General features: G+C 43.3%; 2 protein-coding genes across 4 annotated transcripts in view; one reads left to right on the forward strand and one right to left on the reverse strand.

Annotated features, from left to right (window-relative positions):
• Cat (catalase) overlaps window positions 1-22,591 on the forward strand; it is a gene marked incomplete at its 3' end in the record, with an annotated part of 47,158 nt that extends 24,567 nt beyond the window's left edge. The window contains 5 exon segments of the mRNA NM_001172925.1: window positions 6,847-6,954; window positions 11,629-11,712; window positions 12,082-12,772; window positions 15,392-15,411; window positions 22,568-22,591. Of these exon segments, the coding sequence (NP_001166396.1) occupies window positions 6,847-6,954; window positions 11,629-11,712; window positions 12,082-12,147 (258 nt within the window).
• The window catches only part of Elf5 (E74 like ETS transcription factor 5), a 37,756-nt gene continuing 29,334 nt past the window's right edge, over window positions 15,296-23,717 (reverse strand). For all 3 annotated transcript variants that reach the window (XM_063227761.1, XM_013145958.3, XM_013145959.2), the window contains exons 5-7: window positions 18,214-18,282; window positions 17,117-17,312; window positions 15,296-16,647 (exon numbers count right to left, since the gene is read on the reverse strand). In XM_063227761.1, the coding sequence (XP_063083831.1) occupies window positions 16,551-16,647; window positions 17,117-17,312; window positions 18,214-18,282 (362 nt within the window). In that variant the 3' untranslated portion in view covers window positions 15,296-16,550. The remainder of the gene's footprint in view (window positions 16,648-17,116; window positions 17,313-18,213; window positions 18,283-23,717) is intronic.

Genomic DNA, 23,717 nt, shown 5'->3' on the forward strand with positions numbered 1-23,717 from the left:
ACTCAAGGCCAGCGTGAACTGCAGAGGAAGACCCTGTCTCAAAAAGGCCAAACAAACAATCAAACCAACCATTGGAGCTTGTATTAGTCAGCTTTCTTATTGCAAATTACATGACACACACAGCTTACAGGAGGAGAGGCTCATTTGGTTCATTTTCAGAGGTTATAGTCCATGGTTGGCCGGCTCCATGGCAGAAAGCAGTGCAGAACAGAGCTCAAGAGCAAGGGGGCAGGGACCCAGTGGAGGTCCCAAAGTCAAGCCTCCGTGGTCTACCCAGGCACACCCAGCAGCACGCTTGATTAATACCCAGTGCCTCCCAGCCCAGCCAAGTTGACAGTTATGCTTAAATATCACAGAGCTATTTCTGGTTTCTCACTGAGAATGTGGATTTCAGGTAAGACATAATTAAATACATGAGTTAATTCACTGTGAGGACCTTTGTTTGAGGGTTTTTGTGTGTATTACTTTATTGTAGGTTATGAGTCACATTTGTGTGAGCTTAACAAGCCTTTGACAGTAACTGCATTGCCTTTAGGGATGCAGGTGACCCCAAGTGTGTGAAGTACACTTTGTTCCCTAAGAATTTTGCCTTCATGAAGTCAGTGAAGACATTAAAGCAGCTCATACAACACCTACAAAAATTAATTAATGAGGCTATTGTGTACATTTTCAAGTTGTAGTATCCTTTTATTTCATTGAGATATTTTCTTATCACTATACAGTACTCACATTTTGAAGCATTGTTATAGATTCGCAGCATAATTGTCCTAGATGGGAACTACAGAACCAAGTTCAGATTTATTTTCCTAAGAATGAGTCCCTTGGGTTTCCTCTCCTGACTGCGGTGGACTTGCTTACATCAGATCTGTGCTCCAATGGCAAACGTTGGAAAGCTAGATAAGGACAAGAATTTAGGGAAGGCTTTGGGGAGCCACTGAAGCAAGCTTTGAGGGTCTCAGATCCTAAGATTTCAGACAGAAAAAAGTAACGGGAAAAAACAAATTCCAAGAGGGAAAGCTGGTGTTTATTGTCCTCTCATGGGCATTTGTTAGCTAGTAAGCCTTGGAGTTGACTGTGGTTTCAGGGGGACAGTGATGGTGAACCTTTTAGAGCTTTCAGTAGTAAATACCTGGCTGTGGCATGCATGCCATAGGTTCACCACCAACTGGTCTTGAGGGGCAGAACTTGGAGCAGGGGGCCTGCCGGGATGGAGAGCCTCTGGTTGTCATCCTGGGCTTCAGCTGGAATCCCTGAGGGCCCACATCGAGGACACAAGGCAAACCTAAAAAATACCTACTCTCACAAGAACTGACACACAACTTTTCATCAGCTCAGAGGCTGGAGAGAGGTGACATGTTGGGAAAAGGACACTATTGTCCTCTGTTCCCATATCCCCAAGTCAGCGTAGGCTTCTGTGACCTCAGAACATGAGAACTTCTCCCCACCAACCAGCGAACAGTCAGCTCTGTGGGGACACCAGCCGGATGTCCTCTAAGCCAATTCGGTTTTAAAATGAGATGGATCGGAGGCTCAGTTCCCAAGACTGCCTCCTACTTGTGATGCCAGCTGCAAGCTTCTGGGTAACTTGTGTTTCAGATTGATGGGTTACAAACCAGAGTCCTCCTACCGCCCTTCTTGGGTCTGGTTTGGTTTGGTTAATTTGCTTGAGTGGCTCCCAGAACTCCAGGATACATGTCTGTTGGTCTATTATTAAGTAAATCACAAAGGATAGGGCACAGGATTGAGGTTGAGGAAAAGCGGCCTGAGCTCCCATGCCCTTTCCAGGAGCATCACCCTCTAGGAACCTGCACACGTTCAGCTATCCGGGAGCACTGTCAGCCCTGTTCTGTGGGGTTTTTATTGAGACATCCTAGTATTACTTAACGCTAACAGATGAAGTGGAAAACCCAGCAAGACCCGTCCGCTCAGATTCTTCTTGGCCTTTCTGTGGGGCATTCCTCCCTCCAGGGTGTAGGGCAGGACCCCTGTGGAATGAGGAGGGTGTCATGACCTGCTTTTGGACAAGAGGGAGTTAGAGAGTGTCTTTGTAGCCAGCTCTAGAACAGAAAGGGAGGCAAAGATGAGTTTCCATGGGGACCTGCCGTGGGGAAGAGAAGCTCTAGCTGGTTGGTGTGCCTGCCTTTGGGAGGCAGTTATAAGACAGGAACCATGGACAGACCCAAAATATAGACCTCGTAATATCACAGGTGATCTCTCTCCACTGTAACCGCTTGCCAGAGGCAAACATAAATTTTGGGGAGAAAATAGAATCTCAGATTCATCTATCTCCAGACCTTTTCATGTGCAAATGTTACGCATTCAGGAGTAAATTATCAGGCACATCTAATCCATAATACCTTATAACTGGAAGTCCCAGATAGGGGAAAAACTCTCTACTAAAACAAACCATAGAAACAAATCTACTAAAAGATGGACATGATGGAATTGTCATACACAAGCTTTAAAGTAAGTGTAATTACTGTTTTCAAGAAAATATATGACAATGTGGACATGTTAATAAACAGATTTTATAAAAGTTGAATGGGCATCCTGAACTAAATAATGCAACAACTGAGATTAAAAATTTATGAATGGGTTTAAGAGGAGATTCTTAACACAGCTGAAGAGAACATTAGTGAATTAGAAGGTAGAGTTCTGAAAGAGAGAAAAAAAGAACTGTTCATTGTGAGACCATTTTAGAGATTGAAAAGGTAAGTCACAGGGTGGCAGAAAATATTTATGAGACATCTAACAAATGATAAACATACAGGATACACGAGGACCTGCTAAGAGCCAAATAAAAAAGTTAACAGAATAGGAAAATGGGACTTGCTTTTATAAACAGACACTTCTCCAAAAGGGATAGATAGAAACCCAAGGGGATGAAAAACATGGAAAGATTAGTCACCAGAGACATGAAAAATAAAACCACAGAAAACACCACTACACATGTACCAGAATGGCTAAGTCTAAAAGGGTTGGTTGGCAGTATCACATGTGAGAATGGGGAAAAGCTCTGATTTGCACATGAAGACAAACTGGTTCAGCTCTTCTAGGAAAGTGTTTGGCAGTGTCTATTAAAGCTGAACATGTGAACATTGACCTCACAAGTCCTCTGTTATGTTGATACCAATAGAAATCTGTGCAAGACTGTCAGGTTCCCCACTTATTAAGGAAAGCATGGATAAACTGTATTCTCACAATGTATACCAACAGAAATCCGTGGGCTACTGTAATAAAGCGATAATACAGATAAATCTTACAAACTTGACATTGTCCAGACAAAAGAATATAGACTGCATGATCTTATTTGTATAAATTAAAAAAGAAAACCCAAAATACAGTTATGTTGCTAGAAGTAAATATATTTGTCTTTGAAGAAGAGAAAGGAGATAGTGAATGGGAGAGGAGGAATCCCCATGGCGAGGGGATTTCTGAGGTGAAGATGTTGTTTCACCTCGGTCTGGGCAGTGGTTTTACAGTTGTGCTTCCTGAAACAATCATTGAACTTAACAGTTGTATCTGATGTCCCTCTCCCAGGCATACTGTGCTTAGATTGAAGATGACATTAGAGAGAACAAGAAAGCCCTCCTACTTTGTACTGACTAGCAAAAGTGTCGCTTTTCTAATGAGGGAGTTGGTCCTGTCATTAAAGATCTGTGGTTAAAGCAGCTAAGAATCCTGACTTGGTTAGTCCAGCAGATCAGCCATCGTGTGTGTGAAGTCCATGCTTTCCTGCAAAAATAGTGAGCTCTAAGGAGATGACATACGTCAGCCAGGCACAAGCATATGCAAGTCCGATCACTGTAGCGCCCTCTAGTGGGACTTCATCAGAGTCCCAGCCTGCCTTTTACCTGATCAGTAGTGACTGCTAATAAGGGTTGATAAAGGTTGCTCTGCGTGCTATTCACGACATACAGTGGTCTCAGGCCACATGCAGAAAGTTATGCTCTTTGTGCGTTTTATTGGTACTTCAAAAAACTGTTGAACTCATACATAACCAAAAACGTGGAAGAACAAGAAATTTATATGGTGTCAGTGGTGTGTTGGCAGATTTTTAACAGCTGGCTCTATCAGTTTTCATGGTGGAACTGTTATTCTGCAGGGCATATTTTAAGCTACCAACATGACAGTCACTGAACCCATGGCATTGGGAAGTGATACTCAGTGTCATTGTTCACGGAATTGCCACCAGAGAGCTACAGCAGACACACCAAAACCTCAAAACCTCAGGTCACCTGCATTAATTAGACGATGATGTGTTTTAAGTATTTTTTTTAGTTTAAAGACAGTAAAATCCAGCAAAACAAAGCCAGTCAAAACAAGGCAGCAGAATTGGTACAGATCTTCAAAGCAGGATACTAGAAAAACAACAATAGCTACCATAGTATATCTTGTTATCTTCACGGTAGTTGTCCATTCCATCAGGTGTAGCAAAATCAAACCAAAACCAAAGCAGAATAAAACCAATCAAAACAGAACATTGAATAAAGCAAAAACAATCTGAATAAAGCAAAAACAGTGAGAATAATATTGGATTTCAAAGATAGGATAGAAGGAAATCCCCTGTATTTGCTCTATTGCATCCTGTCGTCCTCCCAAGAGATGCTCAGACCACTGGCCCTAGGACTTCAAAATCAACCAGACAACACAAGCATTAGCTGCTTTGTGTTCCTTAGTTGCTATCAACTCAGGCTGTGCTCCGAACCAGCGGGTTGCTTATGGGGTGAGGCGACTGATTCCCGTGCATGCAGTAGGCGCTGACTTTTCTCTCCCTGGAAGCCACGTGGCTTGCACTGCTCACCAGAAAAGCTTGCTGGTTGGCTTCTTGTTGGATCCTCTGAGTCCCAGCATCTGTTTTGAGTATTTGTTACTTGTTACTTATTATTTATACTGACATTTAATTGTAAGTCTATATACTTTACTTTGAGGAAGGCCATCTTTAACAACAGGGTCCCTGAAAATGTGACCATGCCTTGTCACAAGAAGCCATTTGCAGCTCCCCAGTGGAGGTGCAGTTAGGAATCACTTTGAGTCCTAGATAGAGTGACTGAGGCGACGTAGAAGGCTTTTCTACTTCTGTTAACCCATAAACATGCTAGATTAATATTGTTTTGTTTTTTAAATAATGTAAATAAGCTAAAAAATACATTGTCTTCAAGTCCTAAAAAATGGAGTTACAGTACTAACTAAGTGTTGAAGGTACATGAATCCCAAGAAGGCAGTCAGAACTGATTTGCCCCTTGTGAATATTTTATGCCCCCAGGGGCTAGGAGTTCCTATGTTGCAGAGAGCTAGAGCTCATTTCCTGTCATAATGATGAGGACCAGAAAAGATGCCCCATGGGGAAAACTACCCACCTTGCTGACGATGCGGCTTGGAAACATTTGTACTCTGGAGCGCAATCCTGAGAAACTGAGAGCCCTTCCTCTCTGCTGTGCTTAAGAGAAGGCTCTGCATTCTTGTCCCACTGAGAACCACACAGGACCCTAGCTGAGAATCAAATGTATCAGTGAATACTCTGAGGCCTTTGTAGAGGTGACACAGAAATCACCAGAGGAAGACATCTCAGATAGGGTGTTTGGCTCTTCTCCAGAGGTGACTCCTGTGGAAGAAGAGTTGCAGTACATACAAGGAGATTACAGCACCTTCAGGGAAATCAGTGCAACAGACATTGCACAGGCAGTACATGGGAGAATCACACACATGGTAATTTGAACGTGGCTTTGAAGTAAGCATGTATCAAGCTTAAGAACGTGCAAAAATGAATGTCACCTGTAAGACAGCAACAGGACATGAGGGGAAAAATGTAGACTTGAAAAAGAACCAAATAGAAATTTCTAGAAACATAAAAATACAATGTTTGAGATAATAGGGCCTTAATGGATGTTTATCTAAGTGTTAGATAAAGCTTAAGAGAGAATTTATAAATTCAAAATAGATGTGAGAAGATCCACAGGGTAAGTGCTTTGATTAGATTATGTTAATATCAAAAATTTGATTTTTCCTTAAAGTTTGGTGTTGGATTTAAACTTTCAGAGTAAAAAGTAACAGTATCCTGATATTGACAATTTAGAAAAATAATTCATATCTCAATATTTTATGAATTTGTTACTTTGGATAACTGGGTATTATTAAGCTTCATAGACAGTAATGGAATATTGCATAAAGCAGAATCTGGCACAATAAATATTTTTGTCAAATGAATGAATGAATGAATGAAATGTTAGAAAAGCCATAACCTAGAAATGATTGGTTACAGAACTGAGCAGAGACTACCTAGAGCTCACATACCTCATACTAAGCTCTTACTTAAAATTTTTATCTCTTGGTATTTATTCTAGGGATAAATCCAGTAATTCAAGCAAAATACCACTATTAGTATCCGTCTTGCCCAAAAAATTTTGACTCCTGAGTAACTACAGAAGTAAATGTATATCAGCGAATTAGTTTTTATTTCCTCCTTGGTTCTGGGTAAATTAAACACAGGCTGTGTTTTGCTGAGTTTATATTCAAAGACATCTTGCACATTCTGGACTTGGCAGTATTGACATTGCAGTGAGGTTTTTATAGGTGCTGTAGTTGCAAAAAGCTCATAAGGGGTGACTAGGAAAGAGGTTACCAACAAGCAGTTTTGTGCTGTTACCAGCAAACGAATTCCTCCTGTTTTGCTTACAATAAAACAAAAAGTAAAGAACCAAACACAAACGCATTTCAGTTTTAATTTTAAATTCTCCTTAAGCTTAAAAACGTTCACGGGCATTTGAAACGTGGCGGCGTATTGGCTGAGCTTCGTTCCTGACGAGCTGATCGTTCTGTGCTTTGCGCGGGCTCTTCCCCGAGCAGGTGCGGGCGTTCTACACGCAAGTGCTCAATGAGGAGCAGCGGAGACGCCTGTGCGAGAACATCGCCGGCCACCTGAAGGACGCTCAGCTCTTCATCCAGAAGAAAGCCGTGAGTCCACCTTTGTCTGCTGAAGGGTGACACCTGCTGGCCGCAGGGCGGTATTGCAGCTGCGTGGAAGAATCCTCACAAGAGTCATTTCTGTTACTTGAGCTAAGAAGGACTTTAGAAAAAAAAAAAATACTCCACTAGACCTTCCACGATTCTCTGTGTTTATGTGGCATGACATGTTCAGGGTCTATTCTCTCCTAAATGCAGCCGAGTTCTGTACCAGATAGTAAATGTCTGATATCAGAATGGTTCCTGCCACAATTTTGCATAAGCTTTAGATGATAAGAAACACAGCTTACATTTTTTGCGGTTTGAAATCTGCCTGTGGGGCTTAATGTGATGACTTCTTGACCCTGCTTCATATGCAGACTAGAAACTAACTTCCTGTTTTCTGCAGGGAGAGCTGCCCTCCCCTAAACACAGGCCAGATTCTGGAGTGAAAGGGATAGGATATTTCTGCTGGCTGCTCACTGAGCCATATGAACTCCTCTGACTTTTGGGGTCCTGGCAGGCCACAGAGTTGTAAAGCCAGGTGTTGGTTGCCCTGTCCCCATAAGAAGCAGTTCTCTAATTCTGACAGTAACCTGGTGTCTTACAAGTCAATTAGTTTTTATAATAAATTCCTGAAGAAAGCATCTGCCTATCAGTTTAGATGTCAGATGAGGTGCCCTGGCTATCCGTGCTTCTGCAGATTCTCACTACACATACCGGGGTCCCCATGAGCCTTCCTCAGGTTTGATGATTTGCTGGAATGATTTAGAATTCAGGAGAGCACTTTTCTCTTTTGTTATAAAGGCTTCAACTCAAGACCAGCCAGACTGAGTAGAGGTGTAAGTATACAAGGCAAGGCCGGTGAGAAGGCTTGGAGCGCCATCCTCCCAGGGTTGCTTCCCTTCCAGGACCTCGATGTGTTTGCTGACCCCAAAGTTCCCCGATCCCTGTCACTTGGGTTTTTAATGGAGGTCTCATGGTATATACGTGGGATCAAATCATTGTGTGACTGAACACAGCTTCTGGCCTTCCTTCCTCCCTGGAGGCTTGGGGTGGAAGAGAGGATTTTTTTTTTTTTTTTTTTTTTTTTTTTTTTTTTTTTTTTTTTAATTTTTATTTAAGGAGAAAAGAAAAGGAAAAAAAAAAACAGTGAAGGGTACAAGTTATACAGATTTACAGAAGAAAAAAATGCGCAGTAGGAAATCACTAGTTAATAGATTACATATTGCCATCTTAGAAATAATTGTTCAAGTCACAGAATTAAAGTTTGTAGAGTGGACATTCCAGCAATGATACTGCAAACAGTTCTGTTCAATGATCCATTAGAACTCTGTGATATCATTTTCTGTCTTATACATTTAAATATACATGCAGTTATATAGTTTAGAGCATTTTCTTTTCCTCTCTTTTGTACAGTGACTATTACACATTTTGGGTTTCATTGCTCCCACTGTTCTTATTGCTTTTTTGGAAGAGAGTAAAACCAAATGTGACATAACAGAACAGAATCGGTCAAGTCAAAAGGGTGGATATAATAGATAATATAAAAACATAATACAAGGTGATCAACAATGGTTACCCTAATGCCTCCCGCTATTTCTAATAGAATTGCCTATATCATTAGTTGTAATACTATTGAACAAAACCATAAAGGATAAAACCGACAAAACCAAAACATTGGAGATATTGTAGGTCTTCAAAAGTAGATAGAAGTCAACGAGAATGGGCGTTATAATGAATCTCATTATCTTCTCAGCTGATGCCTAAACTTTCGAACCTGATACTATTCAGCAAAACAGAATAGAGGAACCTCAGTCAAAAACAAGATGGTGAGAGTAATACAGGGCTTCAAATCGAGAAAATAGAAAGTCAAAGTGGGTTACTATATTATATCCTGCTATATTTTTCCCTTTAATTAAATGGATAACAATAAAAAAGTATATAATGGAGTGGAGATTGAGAAAAAGAAAAAGAGGGCATAACAGCGAAACAGGGCAGATCAAAACATAACCTTTTAAGCAGAATAGTGTTTCACCACCAGATATTTCCGACTTAAAAATAGTTACCATATTGACTCCCTCCCTGAAGTCCTTGAGTACAACTTCATATACTGTAGCATTAAGTATATCAAAACAATGTAAAACCATTTAAGAGAATGACAGCATTATAGAGTATTTGGAATTGACTAACAGAAAATGAACAATGGTCTCTGTATAATCTCCTTGTCTTTAAAAGGTTTTTGCTTATGCTAACGTACATAACAAAATCCAATAAGATACAACCTGGTTAGACCATTGGAGACAGAAGAACAAAAGCTAGATGAGACTTCAAAACAAGATGGTACTGCATCAGCATTACCTATTAAGATGTCATTTTCTCAAAAATAGCTGTTCCTATCATCCAATCTTCTCTGTCTCATTTCTGTTGAGCTCTTTTTCTGTCAGTAGCTGTCAGTTTGTCTTCTTCATTTTGTTGTCTGCTCCATTCGTTGTGGCCTCCCTGCCACTATTTCTGGGTTCTTTGTATTTTTCTTTTTTTAGAATATCCTGCAATACTTTCTGTAGAGTTGAATTGGTGGTTGCAAATTCCCCCAGTTCCTCTTTATCCTGGAAGCACCTCGTTTTTCCATCAATTTCCAGGGACAGTTGTGCAGGATATCTCAATCTTGGCTGGAGATTATTATCTTTCAAAGCTTGAATTATTTCCCCCCATGCTCTTCGTGATTTGATGGTTTGTGAAGAGAAATCTGCTGTAATTCTGATGGGTGTTCCTTTGTAAGTGATCTGTTTCTTGTCTCTTACAGCTTTTAATATTCTGTTCTTGTATTGAATTTCTGGGATTTTTATTATTATATGCCTGGGTGTTTCTCTGTTAGGGTTGTAGGTAGCTGGGGTCCTGTATGCCTCATACAGCTGAGTATCTTTACCTTTTGCTAAATTAGGAAAATTCTCCTGGATTATTTCTGTGAGTAGCTTTTGTAATTCACTTGTTTGTGTCCCTACTTCTTCTTCTATGTTCTTAATCCTTAAGTGGTGGCTCCTCTTATCATCTTCTTGTTTTTGTATTATTGCTGTTTGTTTCTTTATTATTTTTAAGAAGTTTTTCATTTCATTCTCCCATATTTCAAGTCTGCCCTCCAGTTCAGATAGTCTGTCCTTAGTTTCTTTCAAGCTGTTATGCCAGTCTTGTATAGACTTATTAATTTCTTGATAGTCCCTTTGAACCTGCTTCACATACTCAATGCTTTCTCTGTTTTCTCCATCAAGCAATTCTCCCCTCTTTTTCTGTTCTTCCATTCCACCATCTGTTTTTTCCTGGGTGGTGTTTAGCATTTCTCTAACTATTCTGCATACTTCTAGCTTCAGATCATTGATAACTTCATTCCTGAATTGGTCTATGAGGCTCTCAATATGGTGCTTAATGTATACTGGTGCGGCGTCCATTATTGCCTGTTTCTCAGGATTGGGGGCTGAGGAGCTTTTTTTGTTGCTTCCCTTCCCCATATTTTTTGTTCCTTATAAAATGCAATCTTACAAAGGAGGCCCGGCTTCCCTGCCTGTCAGCCACAGCCTGATCAAATTGCGCTGGCTAGTTGTTCCCGCCCACCGCTGCGCACCAGGGAGTCGGAGGAGGCAGCCTACGCGGAAGTCAGTCGCTCCTCCGGGCCATCGTCCGGCTCTGGGATCTGGGTTAGGCTAGTCTAGCCTAGAGAGTCCGCCAGCAGCGTCACTCAGGCCAGGGACTTTTCACCAATCCCGTCCGAGAGGGGAATGGCGCCCAGAGAGATCTCCGCTAGAGTCAAACTGTGGTGGGGGGTCAGATTCTTACTCACCTCGCCACCAGTCAGTTTTCGTGTACACCTCTGTCCGTCCTTTTTTTTTTTTTTTCGACTCCGTTCTCCCGTTCCCAGAGCTCGGCGCTCCCAGAGCTCGGCGCGTCTCTCCTTGCTGAGCCGCTGTGGAGATAGCCGGCCGCCGCACGGCGGGAAATCCAAACCGGTTTCCAAAGGCGCGGAGTCGAGCCTCCACACCGAGATTTTTCTGTTCCTATTTTAGCGCCAAGACTGTATTCCAAGTTGGATTCTCTCAGCCCAGTTCGTTCCTGAGTCAGCAGAGCATATCTCTACTGATTCGTGTCTCCCTAGTCCGCATTATTTCTGGCCTCTGAGCCGAACCTTTCAGAGAGCCTCTGGTAGTTGCTGTTGTCTGTCCGCCATGTTCTCTCCGATCCTTCGAGGATTTTTCTAACCACAACTTGGTCATTCTATTATTACTTCCATTCTGGGGCCCTCTAGGCTGCACTCAGATGACCATGAGTCATCTGAGTAGCACACAGAAGACAGTAGCTAACAAGGGTTTCAGAAGCTCTGTGATGGCGGCATAGGACGGGGACCAAGTATTTCTTTATGATGCTACTTAGGTGTAATTATCTTGCTCATTTAGCAAAAGGGACACTTGAGGTTCAGATAACTCAAGTGACCCTAGCCAAGGTTGCCTAGATGGTGCATGGCAGATCTGCCCTGGACACTCAATTCCTCCTCCAAGGTCTGCGCTGTTAAACAGCGCATGACCCTGCTTCCTGCGGAGCCCTCCTTCCTCTCCTGTTGAATAAACAGGCAGAGACACTGAGGAATGGCTAGTTGGCGGCTAGGTGAAACTTAGGTTCATTTTCATTTGCTTCTAGGTCAAGAACTTCATGGACGTCCACCCTGACTATGGGAACCGTATCCAGACTCTTTTGGACAAATACAACGTTGAGAAGCCTAAGGTGAGCCTGGAGCAGAGGATGTGTATGATGGATTAGACGAGAGTGATTTAGTTTCTTCTTAGCATTTTCTCTTCAGGCACCAGTATCTATAAGTAATACATTTCTGAAGCAGTTATCCAGAAATTCACTTGCAATATAAAGAACTCACTTGCAAAACCCACTCTTCTTTTTTTTTTTTGAAGTTTTACTTTTATTGGTACATACTTGCGGTACATAATGATCATATTTATGATCAACAGGATAAAACAGTTCAATGTGGGTCAACTCTGAATTATTATTTCCATTTGGTTGCGAATGAAAGCAAGACAAATGCCACATTTCCGCTGCCTGTGCATTCATTAAACTGCTGGTCTTGTTCTTTTAAAACAGAACGCGATTCACACCTTTGTGCAGGACGGGTCTCACTTGTCTGCAAAGGAGAAAGCTAACCTGTGAGGCTCCTCGGCTGGGAGGGCTGCGCCTCGAGCTCCCACCTGTAACCTGCTGTGGCCAGATGGAGGCTTCTTCCCTGCCGTGCGCACAATGCAAGCTAATGTCTGAAATGATAATCAAGATACCGCTAGCAAATAACGTAACAATGGCTTTCAGGGCAGTTTCCCTACAGGAAAATAAAAGTTAGCGCTTCCCAATCACTAAACAGAAACACGTTTGCATTTGACAGTTGGTTGGATTATTCACTTAGCATAACTAGAAGTTTCTAGCCAGAAACATGATTTTTTGGAGGGTAAGAAAAATAATCTTGCTGAAATTAGTATGTTTACATATCATCTCATCACCTCCTATGTAAAAATATGGCTATAATTATACAATAAGAAAAGACAGAAATGTTCCACCCAGAGAATTTTATTTTTCTAAGATCCTTCTAGTAAAGGCACACTGAATGCATCAATATCCTCAGGAAATAACTTTAACAGTGTTTCTTCCTGTTGGTAATTGATTGGATTAACTTTTTTTTCCACTTGGAATTACATTTATGCTAATATTACGTTGATTTTATAGCAGGTTGACTTGTAATTGCTTAAATTTTTACAATAAACAATCTGTATGTTAAAATAGAAAAAATGGTGTTTGGTTTCTTTTGACTCCATATATAACTTGGAGAATACCAGTACATAATTTGAACATCATCCTTCTTCAGATGCTTACCCTTAAAAACGGAAGTGCCACGATGCTGAGGGTACTGCGTTGTTTGTTCAAATCAGTAGTCTTGGAGCAAACTTCTGGTCACTGGGAAGATAGCAGGTGTCCTGATTTTGAAACTTACTTAGATCTTTTGTCTGTAAATGTACTCATTTATGAATTTCTAAAATCACAAGACTTTAAGGGTGGATTCTTAGTATGAAAGGAAAGCTTGCTTTGCTTGAAAACTTTTTGTCCTTTTTATCTTAAAAGCCAGTGTGTGCTGATTGTCATGGATTTTCTGAGATGCAGGTTCAGAAAACCACTGTAAATGCTCATTCTTTTTGCTCTCCCTTCTTCACTTGCCTGTCAAACTCTCCTGCCTCAGTTTCCCAAGTAGCTTTGAAACTGTTCTATTCGTAGACATAGACGATAAATCTGTTGGTACCCAAGGGAGACTACTGCCAACAAAGTGACTTGACTTTCGTTGTCTCTTTATGGTAGTCGAGCTCTAAAATCAAACCATAAGAACTAATGTAATTTGAAAACAGGGAGGAAGGTTATTTGATATTGATTATACACATAAAAACCGAATTTTTTGGAAATCAATTTCTGCTTTTTTCTATTGTAGTCTAAGATTAAGTTGGAAGTTAAAACCACACGAATCTAACATGCTCTCCATAAAAGAACTAGCTGACAATTGAGAGGATCCTGGGTTCCGGCTCTGGAGACCTGGTATTGTGATTTTTCAGAAATAAGCACTAATGAGCTTCACTTCCTCAGGTGGACTTTACTTTCTGTCTGTGTTCTCCTTAAGTGACACTGAGTCATGTCTTAAGAGTTTCTGAGCCAGATTTACAGAGAGGGTGAAACGAGTGTGCTATAGTGACTTAGACCCAGACAGAGCTCAGCTTAAGACCAAAGTCTGTCATTTCGTACCCGTGGGGACTGGAGCACATCACTCCCCTGCGCCTTCATCGATCATGGGGCCAAGGATTATTCTTCTCTCCCGACTGTTGTGTGATGCTCATTCTCCATCTGTAACTTTGACCACATCTTTGCTGCTCTGTCCTCCTCGTGCCATGTCCCGGTCAGCTGTTGCTTGATAACGGACTTCTTTACAGCACAGTGGCTTAAAACAGCAGTCACATATCACTTCTGCATCGAAGTTGGGTGGGGCTGACTAGGCTGGGGGCAGCTGGGCAGCTTGGCTGGGACAGCTCCGTGTCACGTGTCTCACTCTCCTGGGGTCCAGGTTGAAGTGTAAAAATGCAGTCTTAGTTGTACAAGTGCTTGTTAAGCCTTGTTCATGTCCTATGCACTAATAATTCACTGGTTAAAACAAGTCTTATGGGTAAGGCAAAAGATAAAGGGGGACAGTATGTATTACCCACGGAGGTAGCGTGTGTGTGTGTGTGTGTGTGTGTGTGTGTGTGTGTGTGTGTGCGTCTGTGGTGTGAAACATGTTAGATCCCCAGTAACTGGAAAACAAAACCAAAAAACAATATAGCAGCAGAGCTTCCCACAGAAGATTTGCAGTTTGTCAATACCAAGGCACCTTGGTTCCTGAATTGAGTTCGTTCCAAGATTCTGGAAGAGATGGCCATGTCCGAGTTCTTGTGGGAAAGATGGCTATGGTTGTGCTTCTCACCTGATGCAGAATTTGCAAATAAAAATAAAGCTTTGCCAAACACTTCTATTGCAAACCAAACTGCTCATAAACAAAAGCATTCCTGAACCGAGGCAGCTGTGTACTTGTTTAAAAATTTCAAAATTATGTAAATCTTTTTACTAACCTTTCACATTTTTCAGAGCTCTGGAAGGGATTTAAAAGCCCACGGTTGTCTTACTGGGCACTTCACTGTGGAATCTGGCTCTTTGCCCTTTGTTCTTACTAAAAAGCAAAGAAGTGGCCCAAGTAGCTTATCTGTGGCTTTTGTCACAGAAGAGTCAGTACTAAGGACTGTCTGTCAGAGAGGAAGAAATAATGTGTTCTTCTGTTACTGTTTTGGGAGTGCTGGGGATTGAACCCAGGGCCTGGAGCATGCTAGGTAAGTGCTGTCCCACTGAGTGACACCTCTAACCTCCTGTTCACCCAACCATGGGTTATCAGGTTAAAATTCTAGTGTGTACTTTATTAGCGGTTGCTCAGTTCATGGTAGCCAGAAAGCAGAGCAGGGAAGAGTTCCAGGAAGGGGCTGAGGACCGTGTAAAGCACATGGTGTCACGCCTCCATGGCCACCCCCAACACGTGCAAAAGTGTGCCAGACACGTCACAATTAACAGTCCCAGTTGCTAAGCTGCCCAGGCTGGGGATGAACTTGCAATCTTCCTGCCTCATCTTCCCATGCCTGGCTTCCAATCCCCAGTCTCAAAAAAATAAAAAAAGGCCATCAAAGACTTTCTAGATTTGCATTGCTTTCCTGAGCTGATCATACTGACCTGAGAAATACAGAGACAGCTAAACGTGTTAAATATTTTATTCACATTGTTTACAAACTCAATCCACCTGGAAAACACATAAGTCCAAAAATAGATTATTTTACAGTAATTCACATTTAAAAAAAAACAAGGTCTGCAGCCTGTGTTGTGGTTCGGTAGCTCAGCCCTTGATGGGCAGCTCCTGTGAAGTCCGAGACCCCGGGCCAGGCCAGCTAGGTGTAGGTTACGACTTACACACCAGTGAACAGTGAGGAAATGTCAGTGCAGACTGTCGCCTGTGACCATTTACTGGTGTAAATTCACTTCTGCTATTTTTGTCAAGGAAATGCGTTCTAGAACCTGAGTTCTAGGTAAGAAGTTCTAGGTAAGAAGACAAAAGAAACTCACAGGTTGTTGGTATATTTCCGGTTCTTTCAAAGTTTAATGCCAACCTCAGACAGAATCAATGAATAATGATTTTATCCTGTTGATGGGTGGAGTCACAGGCAAGCAGTGACTTGAAAAGTTTGCATGTCTGATGCTGTCACCACATACACAACGACTGAGTCCAAATGTAAGCTGAGATGCAGAGAAATTTGATCGGCACGCTTGTAGGTTAAAAAGCCCATCAATGAAGCAGGGAAATGATCTTAGTGGCAATTAATAATATGGTTAATTTCAAGTGTGTAACTCCACAAGAGGCGCTATAGGAATTTTGCTGAGTGGTCAGGAAGATGTCACGGTTAAAAAAACTACTATTACCCTATGCTGACTCCAGTTATGACTCAGCTGAACTTTTTCTTATTAAGAAGCTTTTCTATGGAATTTGACTTTAATGATTTAAAATCTAAGATATATATCTTATATCTCTCTCCTACTATAAACTACATACCAATCACGATTTCTTTTTTCTTTGTGAGTTGCCACAGTTAACCACGGGACAGATTTGGAAGCTTGGGAATAGGAGGATTAGATGTGTCTCTCATGGCAGAATTAGGTCTTTTCTCTGAGCAACACCAATGACACACGTTATTGTGGCTCTGCTGTTTTTGATTAGGGAAATGACATTAGATCAACATACCGTAAAAGACCATCCCTTCCTCTCCTTGGGGAGAGGGAGATTTCTGAAGGGCTCTCACCCCAAGTAGACAACAACTGAGTCCAAATGTAAGCTGAGACGTAGAGAAATTTTATCAGCACATTTGCTGGTTAAAAAAGTAAGGCCTTCAAGTGTCTGGTGCAATCTGATTGTTTTCAAAGACAGTAATCCATAGCACGAATTTGATGCTTGGAACAGATCATAGCTTGTCTTCCTGCCAGCCATGTGCATTTTTTCCAAATTTGTACACTAATCGTCGGTCGACCCGCTCCAAAATTCCTGTTTTATAGTAATATCTGTGAAAGCAAATACAAGAGCAGTTCGGGGAGGGTTTGTATCCCAGGAAAACAACAGAACAGAAACACCCCTCAATCCTCTCAGGTGAGGAGGCTGGGCTTTGGTTACTCTGGTATTTTTCACACCTTGTTATCAGCTTACACTTAAAACCTTTCCCAGACATCTGGAAGACTGACCCGCGCCATAATTGAGAATGCACACGTGTGTGTGTGTGTGTGTGTGTGTGTGTGTGTGTGTGTATGTGATAGCCTGGCTTCAGATGGATTTCTGGGGAATAGTGCCAGGCATGGGAAGTACGGAGTGTTAATTTACAAGCCATAATCCTGCCTGTAACTAAGAGCCCAAGTCCTGTCTCATGATCTTTCCATTATAAAGTTATAAGAAGCAAACCCAGTGTAATGTTCGACAATCGCCCATTTTATGTAAGCCCTCTTTGAAGGCTCCTGGTGTTTCGTGCTGTTCACTCACCTCAGAGCTCTGCTCAGCTTCTCGTAGGTCATCCTGTCATTTTTCTTCCTTTGTCCCCACATCTTTGCCAGGGCTTCGGATTTAACCACCCGAAAAATACCTTGTTCCCTGTCTTCCCATTCCAGAATGCCACAGTTTTCTTCAGGAGATAGAAGCAGGTCTCGAACAAATTCCCATAGATGAGAACTCTGGAGGCCTTTTGAGAAGGGGGAGAAAAGGCGCAACTTACATTTTAGAACTGATTTCTTTGTGGGCCTGTTTCTCATCGGATGGCTGAGTGCGTCTACTAGGAACCTTACCGAGCGATGATTATTGTCTTCCAATAAACAGCAGCAAAACACACATGGAGAGACACCAACTTTATACCAGCCATCAGCACTGTGGCTCACAAACACTCTTTGCTGAGTGGACTATGGGTTACTTCGTATGCAGTGCAGGAGACAACAGTCAAAAGATCTTTTCATTTTCCTTTCTGATAGGCGTTATGGTTATACTGAGATCCTGCAGCCAGACCTGCCCTGCCTTTGTTCCAGTACAGGGCTGGACACTTACTGCCTGACTTTGGGTCCTCAATTCCCTGCTCTGTAATCTCTAGTTACCTTTTCTGTGAAATGGGATAATAAGAGAACCCATGTCACAGGAGAGAGTGGAGGATTTAGTGATTTCGTATGTATCGTGCAGTATATATTGAATAACCCTGCCTAGTATTGAATGATTATTTTCCATACATATATTGGTGAACTGACAGTTTGGCTTCATGCTGGGTAGATCTGAGTGCCAGGAAAGGCCCATAGAATTGCCAACACCTGGCATTTTCTTTGCTATTCTGAGACACATAGAAGACCAGGCAAACTAAAACCCTCTTTGAGAAATACGAAATGCTTGCAATATTTCTTTACTGCCTCACTTTAATTCTTAAAATGTCATATTCAAGTAAAAAGAAATAAACCTGGCTTTGATAGCATTTCTGGAAGTGGCCATGATTTCTCGTTGCCCTTTCTAGGAATAGCCAACCATACACATTTAGTTTCAAAGCAGCCTTGTCTTGGGAGTGACTTTAAGCAGTTAGCAGCAAAACCCAGGGCCTCTGCACTTACTTGTCCGACTGTGACTCTGACAGTCTTGACTTTTGATGCCACTTGCTTTCAAGCAGTTGGAATCAGCATCTGAAAGAGTCATAGCAGTGGAAAGGGTCACAGAGGTCCCACGCGCATCTCAAACTGCACCTGAACGAGCAGACACTCCTCGACTGCCTTCCTGGAAGGAGACCCTGTGCTGGGCACTTTGTGGGTCATTAGTGGATGGATGGGACCAAGAGGCTGAAGACTCCACGCCTTCGGAGAAAGACTATGCTCAGTCCTGGGACTTATCATGGTCTGGATGCCGGCATACAGCGTGATCGCAATAGGTGTGGTCCCTGCTCATCTGGAATCAAAGGAAAAATACAAAACAAAACAAAACAAAGCAGGCAGATTGCCCCTTGCTTTAGGTGTTATGCAGGAGACTGAACCAGCATGGAGAAGGCACCGTGTTCTGCAGAGAAGACGCTGTGCTAAGAGATCAAGATGGAGGTGAGACGAGGGTCCCGAGCAGAAGCAGCATGAGCAAAGCCCGGCATGGACAGAGAACCCGAAAGGCAGGTGCACTGCAGGCCAGGCCAGATAGGAGGTGGCTGTGGCAGATGGCAGCGCGGGGAGGTCCCCACAGGCCATGGGGAAGCCTTGGGATTTTATATCAAAATGTGAAGATCTCTCGGGTTACTTTATGGAGAACAGATTGGAAAGCTCACAAGTAAAAGTAAAGACCAGGCCCTTATAAATGAGAAAAAACAAGTCATTAAGTCAGTGTTGAGTCAAATTATACATAACTCATGTTGTGATGATCTAACACGGCATTGTTCCAAAATAGCATGGGATTTTTAAAAATGGGAGTATTGGGTATGCCCTGTCTGTCCTGCATTGATTCTCTACCTCTTCCCTTATCTTCTAGCTCAGTTTGCCCCAGACACCCTGGCCCCTGGCTCTTTCTCAAGCTTGCAAGCACATTCTACCTCAGGGCCTTTGCACTTGCTCTTTCATTTGCCCAGAATGCACTTTCCTTGTATATCCATGAGTTCAGACCCTCCTCTCACACTTGGCTCAAAATCCCTTTCCTGCAGGGCATTTTTGACTACCCACGTTGTCACCACATGCACATTCAGACACAGTATTCCATATCCACTTCCTTTATCACCTTTGAGCGTGCTCTGATGCCTTTATTTATGTAGCCCACTGTCTGCTGGTGCCCACTGGAGGGCAGGGTTTGTGCTTCCAGATGTGTCCCCCAGCAGCTAGCACAGTGCTAGCCATAGAGTGGTGCCTGTAAGTGTCACTGAATGGTCGCTAACCGTATCTGCTGTGCAGTCCAGGATGTACACTTTGACAAGTGAAGGAATCGATTTAATGTCAAGGGAAGGGCTAGTGTCACACACACCAATCTGTTGCCAGGGTGACTTGTGCAGTGTTGCTGTGTCGTGCCATTCCCTGCTGAATATCCCACAGAGGTTCCAGGATGAAGGCGGTCATGCTAGTTAGGCCTTTCACCAGCTGGACTTCACCCAGATCTCCAATATGACCCCAATGGAGTGTGGACTTCTCCTGCCTCAGGACCTTTGCACAGGCTTCTCAGCCATGACTTCTACACAGGAGCTCTTCCCTGAATGCATCCTCTGGGTCATATTCCTTCAGTTTCTGCATGTCCTTTGTTATCAAAGCATCAGTTCCACTTTTAGAGTCCATAGTGAAGCCTTGGCATTTTATATCAAGAGATAAAGCAAAGATCCACATTTTGACATGATCCCTCTGGCTACTTCATAGAGAACAGATTAGAAGGGACATAAGTAAAAGTAAAAATCCACCTTGTCTCTGTATCTCTTCTATTAACAGCTGAGATTTATGGAGCATTTACTGACTGTCAGGGGCTTGGGAATCGCTACACACATATTATGCCCTGTACTCCTGCACCAGCTCCGTGCGATACTATTGAGATTTCATCTTATTCAGGAATCCGAAGGCAAAAGATTTTAAAAGCTATATCCAGGCAGTGAAGCCAGGACCCAAGAGTTCCCATTCCAAGCCCAGCGCTCACAGCGTCTACTTTGTCCTGTTCTACAGTCCGACAGGTACTTAGTGAGCACTTGTTCACTGGGATTTGCTGAGCACCGCCGCTCGCCCGATCTAAGCCTCCCTGCTGCCTTCATCCCCTCCTATTTCCAGACCTCGCCACTGTTTTGATTTACTATTTCAGGAAGAGGGAAAACAAGAGGAGCCAGCAAGATAAACAGAGCTGAATTATTGATTGTGGATCGACAGCAAGCTTTCTCTGAAATGCTAAAGTGGCGGGAATAAGGGGGAACAAGGTCACTCTCCTGGCCTTGTGTTTTGGATGAGGGACGTCTTCCTGGTGGGGTGAACACAATACAGGTCAGCATGAGGTTGAGTCGGAGGTGGTAGGAGCCTTGGTGATGGTTTTCTGGTCTGGATCATCCCCTTCTGTTCCTGTGGTGACTTTGAAAGTACTTGTGGGATGATTATATTCAAGATCTCGCTTGGCCGGTGATGGCAGCAGTGGTGGGGACAGTGTATGGGCAGAGAGACCAAAGTCATGACTGCCGTGTTAGATGGCTCTAATGTTGGAGCAGGTTCCCAATCAAACCCTTCACCAAGTCAGCTGCACGCTGACCTCAGTGAACTCCTGGGCAAATGTCCGTGGTGATCCTGGGCGTGGTTCTCCCTGTCTTAGTCTTCATTTCAAACATGTCCCTGCAGCTGGCCTGTGCCTGTTGTGGGGTGAGTGGAGGCCTGGCCTGGCCTGTGTGGTCTAGGAGACTCACTGGCTCTGAGTCTGGAAACTTCACTGTTCCCAAAGGATTTATTCTCATTTGGGGATTGAAAGCTTAGACCAGTATCCTCCAGAAGCTGGGATACGGTGCTGAGGGCAGGGTTTCCATGGCAAACTCATGGTCCAGGCACAAGGCCCACACCTTGCCAGGATGGTGTGGGGGTGCTCTGAGGTCAGGAGCACGAGGTACCAGCAGCCAACACAGAACTGCAGGCTTTATCTTGGGGTGCAGTGTATCCTCCCTGGTGTTTCTGTAGCAGATGGTGTGTGGAACAAAGCTGTGGGACAGTACAGTGGAGAAGGGCTGGGCTGCTTCACTTTGCCCAATTCTGAAGGTTTCATAGCTTCCTGGGCCTTGGACCCTTCATTGGGTAGCAGGTTGAAAATCATCCCATTTGGAATGATTGTTAAACTGGGCTGAGCAAGATCCTTGGACCTTGGGTCTTCACTGAGTGGGCAGCAGAGTGAATTGAAGGGCCTGGAGCATGTGTACATGTCATGCATATGTATGTGCATATTGTGCATGTGTATGTGCATATTTTGCATGTGTGCATGCATCTCGTGCATGTGTGTGTGTGTCATGCATGTGTGCATGCATGTCATGCATGTAAGCGTGCGTGTCGTGCATGTCATGCATGTATGCACGCATGTCATGTATATATGTGTGCACGTCGTGCATGTGTGTATGTGTGTGTGGATATGTAGCTCAATGTCCCAGCTCCAGATATGCTCACTAGGTACCACAGCCCTGGTTTCCTGAGATGCAAATTGAGATCACCAGGTGACCTGGTAGGGTTAGGATGAGGAATAAATGTGCTCAAGGACATAGAAAGTTTCTCCGGCTCCTCATCTGGCACATGGTAAGTGCTTAAAAATAGTAATGAAGGCAGGTCTGGAGAGACGTATCTATAATCCCAGCTGTTCAGGAGGCCGAGGCAGCAAGCTTACAAGTTGAGTCTAGCTTGGGCCACTTAGCAAGACTGTCTCAAAATAAAAAAGAGATGAGAACATGGCTCAGTGGTGAACAAAGAAGCAGGCCTGCATGAGGTCCTGGGTTCAATCCCCTGTACTTTGCTATAAGAAATGTAATGTGAGCTGCTAATCTTCACTAGAGGAACATTTCCAGAAGCTCCAGATGCTACTTCCTCTTCCTTGGTCAGGGCTTAGTTTGCTTTGCATGACAGCAATGAAAAGAAACCTCTCATTTCTGAATCGGAGCTATCTAAGACCATGAAACACCATGCAGGCCATAGATTTTGCAACCCTGTAGAAGGTTCAAAGCGTCACCTGTGTACCTGTCCTTGGGCCATCAAACTATGCGGTAGGATTTCTGTTTTGGGAAAGCATGATCAGCAGGACTATGGGTGAGCACGCACAGGGCTGCCTAGGGCCCTGGGGAAGGCCATGGTGTCTTGGCCATGGCAGCTGAGGCTCAAATATGGTGGAGGCTGAGGTGGGTGCTCAGGTGGGCTCACCAGACACCTCACCCATGCGTTCATTCTAGAAGTTGTGCATCTCATGATTGAAACAGACTTGGCAGAGCCAAAAGAGACTGCCATTGGTCGAGGGATTGTCTTCAGCTGTGTGTTTTTAAGAGGTGATGACCGGGAGCTCTGGTTTCATCATTTCCTCCTCCAGATGCTCCTTTCCACCTCTTCTCCATCACTCGCCTGGGCCACCATCTCCCCATCCTTGACAGGAGTCCTCTAGTCATCTCCTTTTATCCACCCACCGCAGGCCTAGAGATCCTAAGATGTGAATGGGGTCTGACCATTTCCATGCTCAGCAGCGTACAGGCTTGCTCATCATAAAACCCAAAGACCTGCCCCTATCCTCTTCCCTGTCGGCTGGTTTCACTGATTCTCTCCCAGCACACTCCCAGATGTCCACAGATTCCCATGATGGTGAAATCTGGGCAGTTGAGTCATGCAGTAATGTAGCCACTAACCACCTGCAGCTTCTGTGCACTTAAAATGTGGTCAGTCCTACCAAAGAGCTTAATTTTAATAGTATTTAATTTTAACTAGCTTAAATGGTCACATGTGGCTTGTGGTAGCTGTATTGGACCTTAATGCTGGACCTTCTGGCCTTCTTGGGTTCTTTTTTAAGGACCAAGATCAAAGCCTCTTCCTTTTTTGTCCATGTGGGCCCTTAGATGCCATGGCATGGATATTTTGGTGCCAAATCTCCAAAAACAAAACCCTACAACTTTTGTTAATCAGGACTTGAATAACTGGAATCCTAAGTTGATTGCTTTGGATTTTAGGGAGAAAAGAAATAAATCATCAGGAATGGTCTCTCTGTGTCTGTCTCACTGGCTGGCACCTCTCCGGGACTTTGGAAATCATCCTGCATCCTTCCCTTTCTTTACAGACAGATTAGCTGAAAGTGAAGTCCATGGTGCGAGCCATTGGGTGAGGGTCTTTGCACGGGACTTACTAGTTAATAATGTTAATAATCCTTACCTTTAAAAACTGGAAGCCCCAAATTCCCTTTCCTAAATCACCAACTACAAAGAGAAATAGGAAGAGCCAATCCTATAAAATGGAGGATCAACAAGGTCACTTGAGATTCTCCGTTGTCTTATAATTAGAAACTTGACCTACTGAGTAATTGTTAGTATTATGGCTAACAGGTATCAGTTCTCGGAGCCCCCACATCTTGTCACCCAGATACTTTGTGGCATTATTTCTTGAACTTGTGATAGCCCAGCAGGGTCTCA

This window comes from Cavia porcellus, unplaced genomic scaffold, assembly GCF_034190915.1.
Source record: "Cavia porcellus strain 051 isolate PalLab524CR breed Dunkin Hartley unplaced genomic scaffold, mCavPor4.1 scaffold_17, whole genome shotgun sequence".
NCBI lineage: Eukaryota > Metazoa > Chordata > Mammalia > Rodentia > Caviidae > Cavia > Cavia porcellus.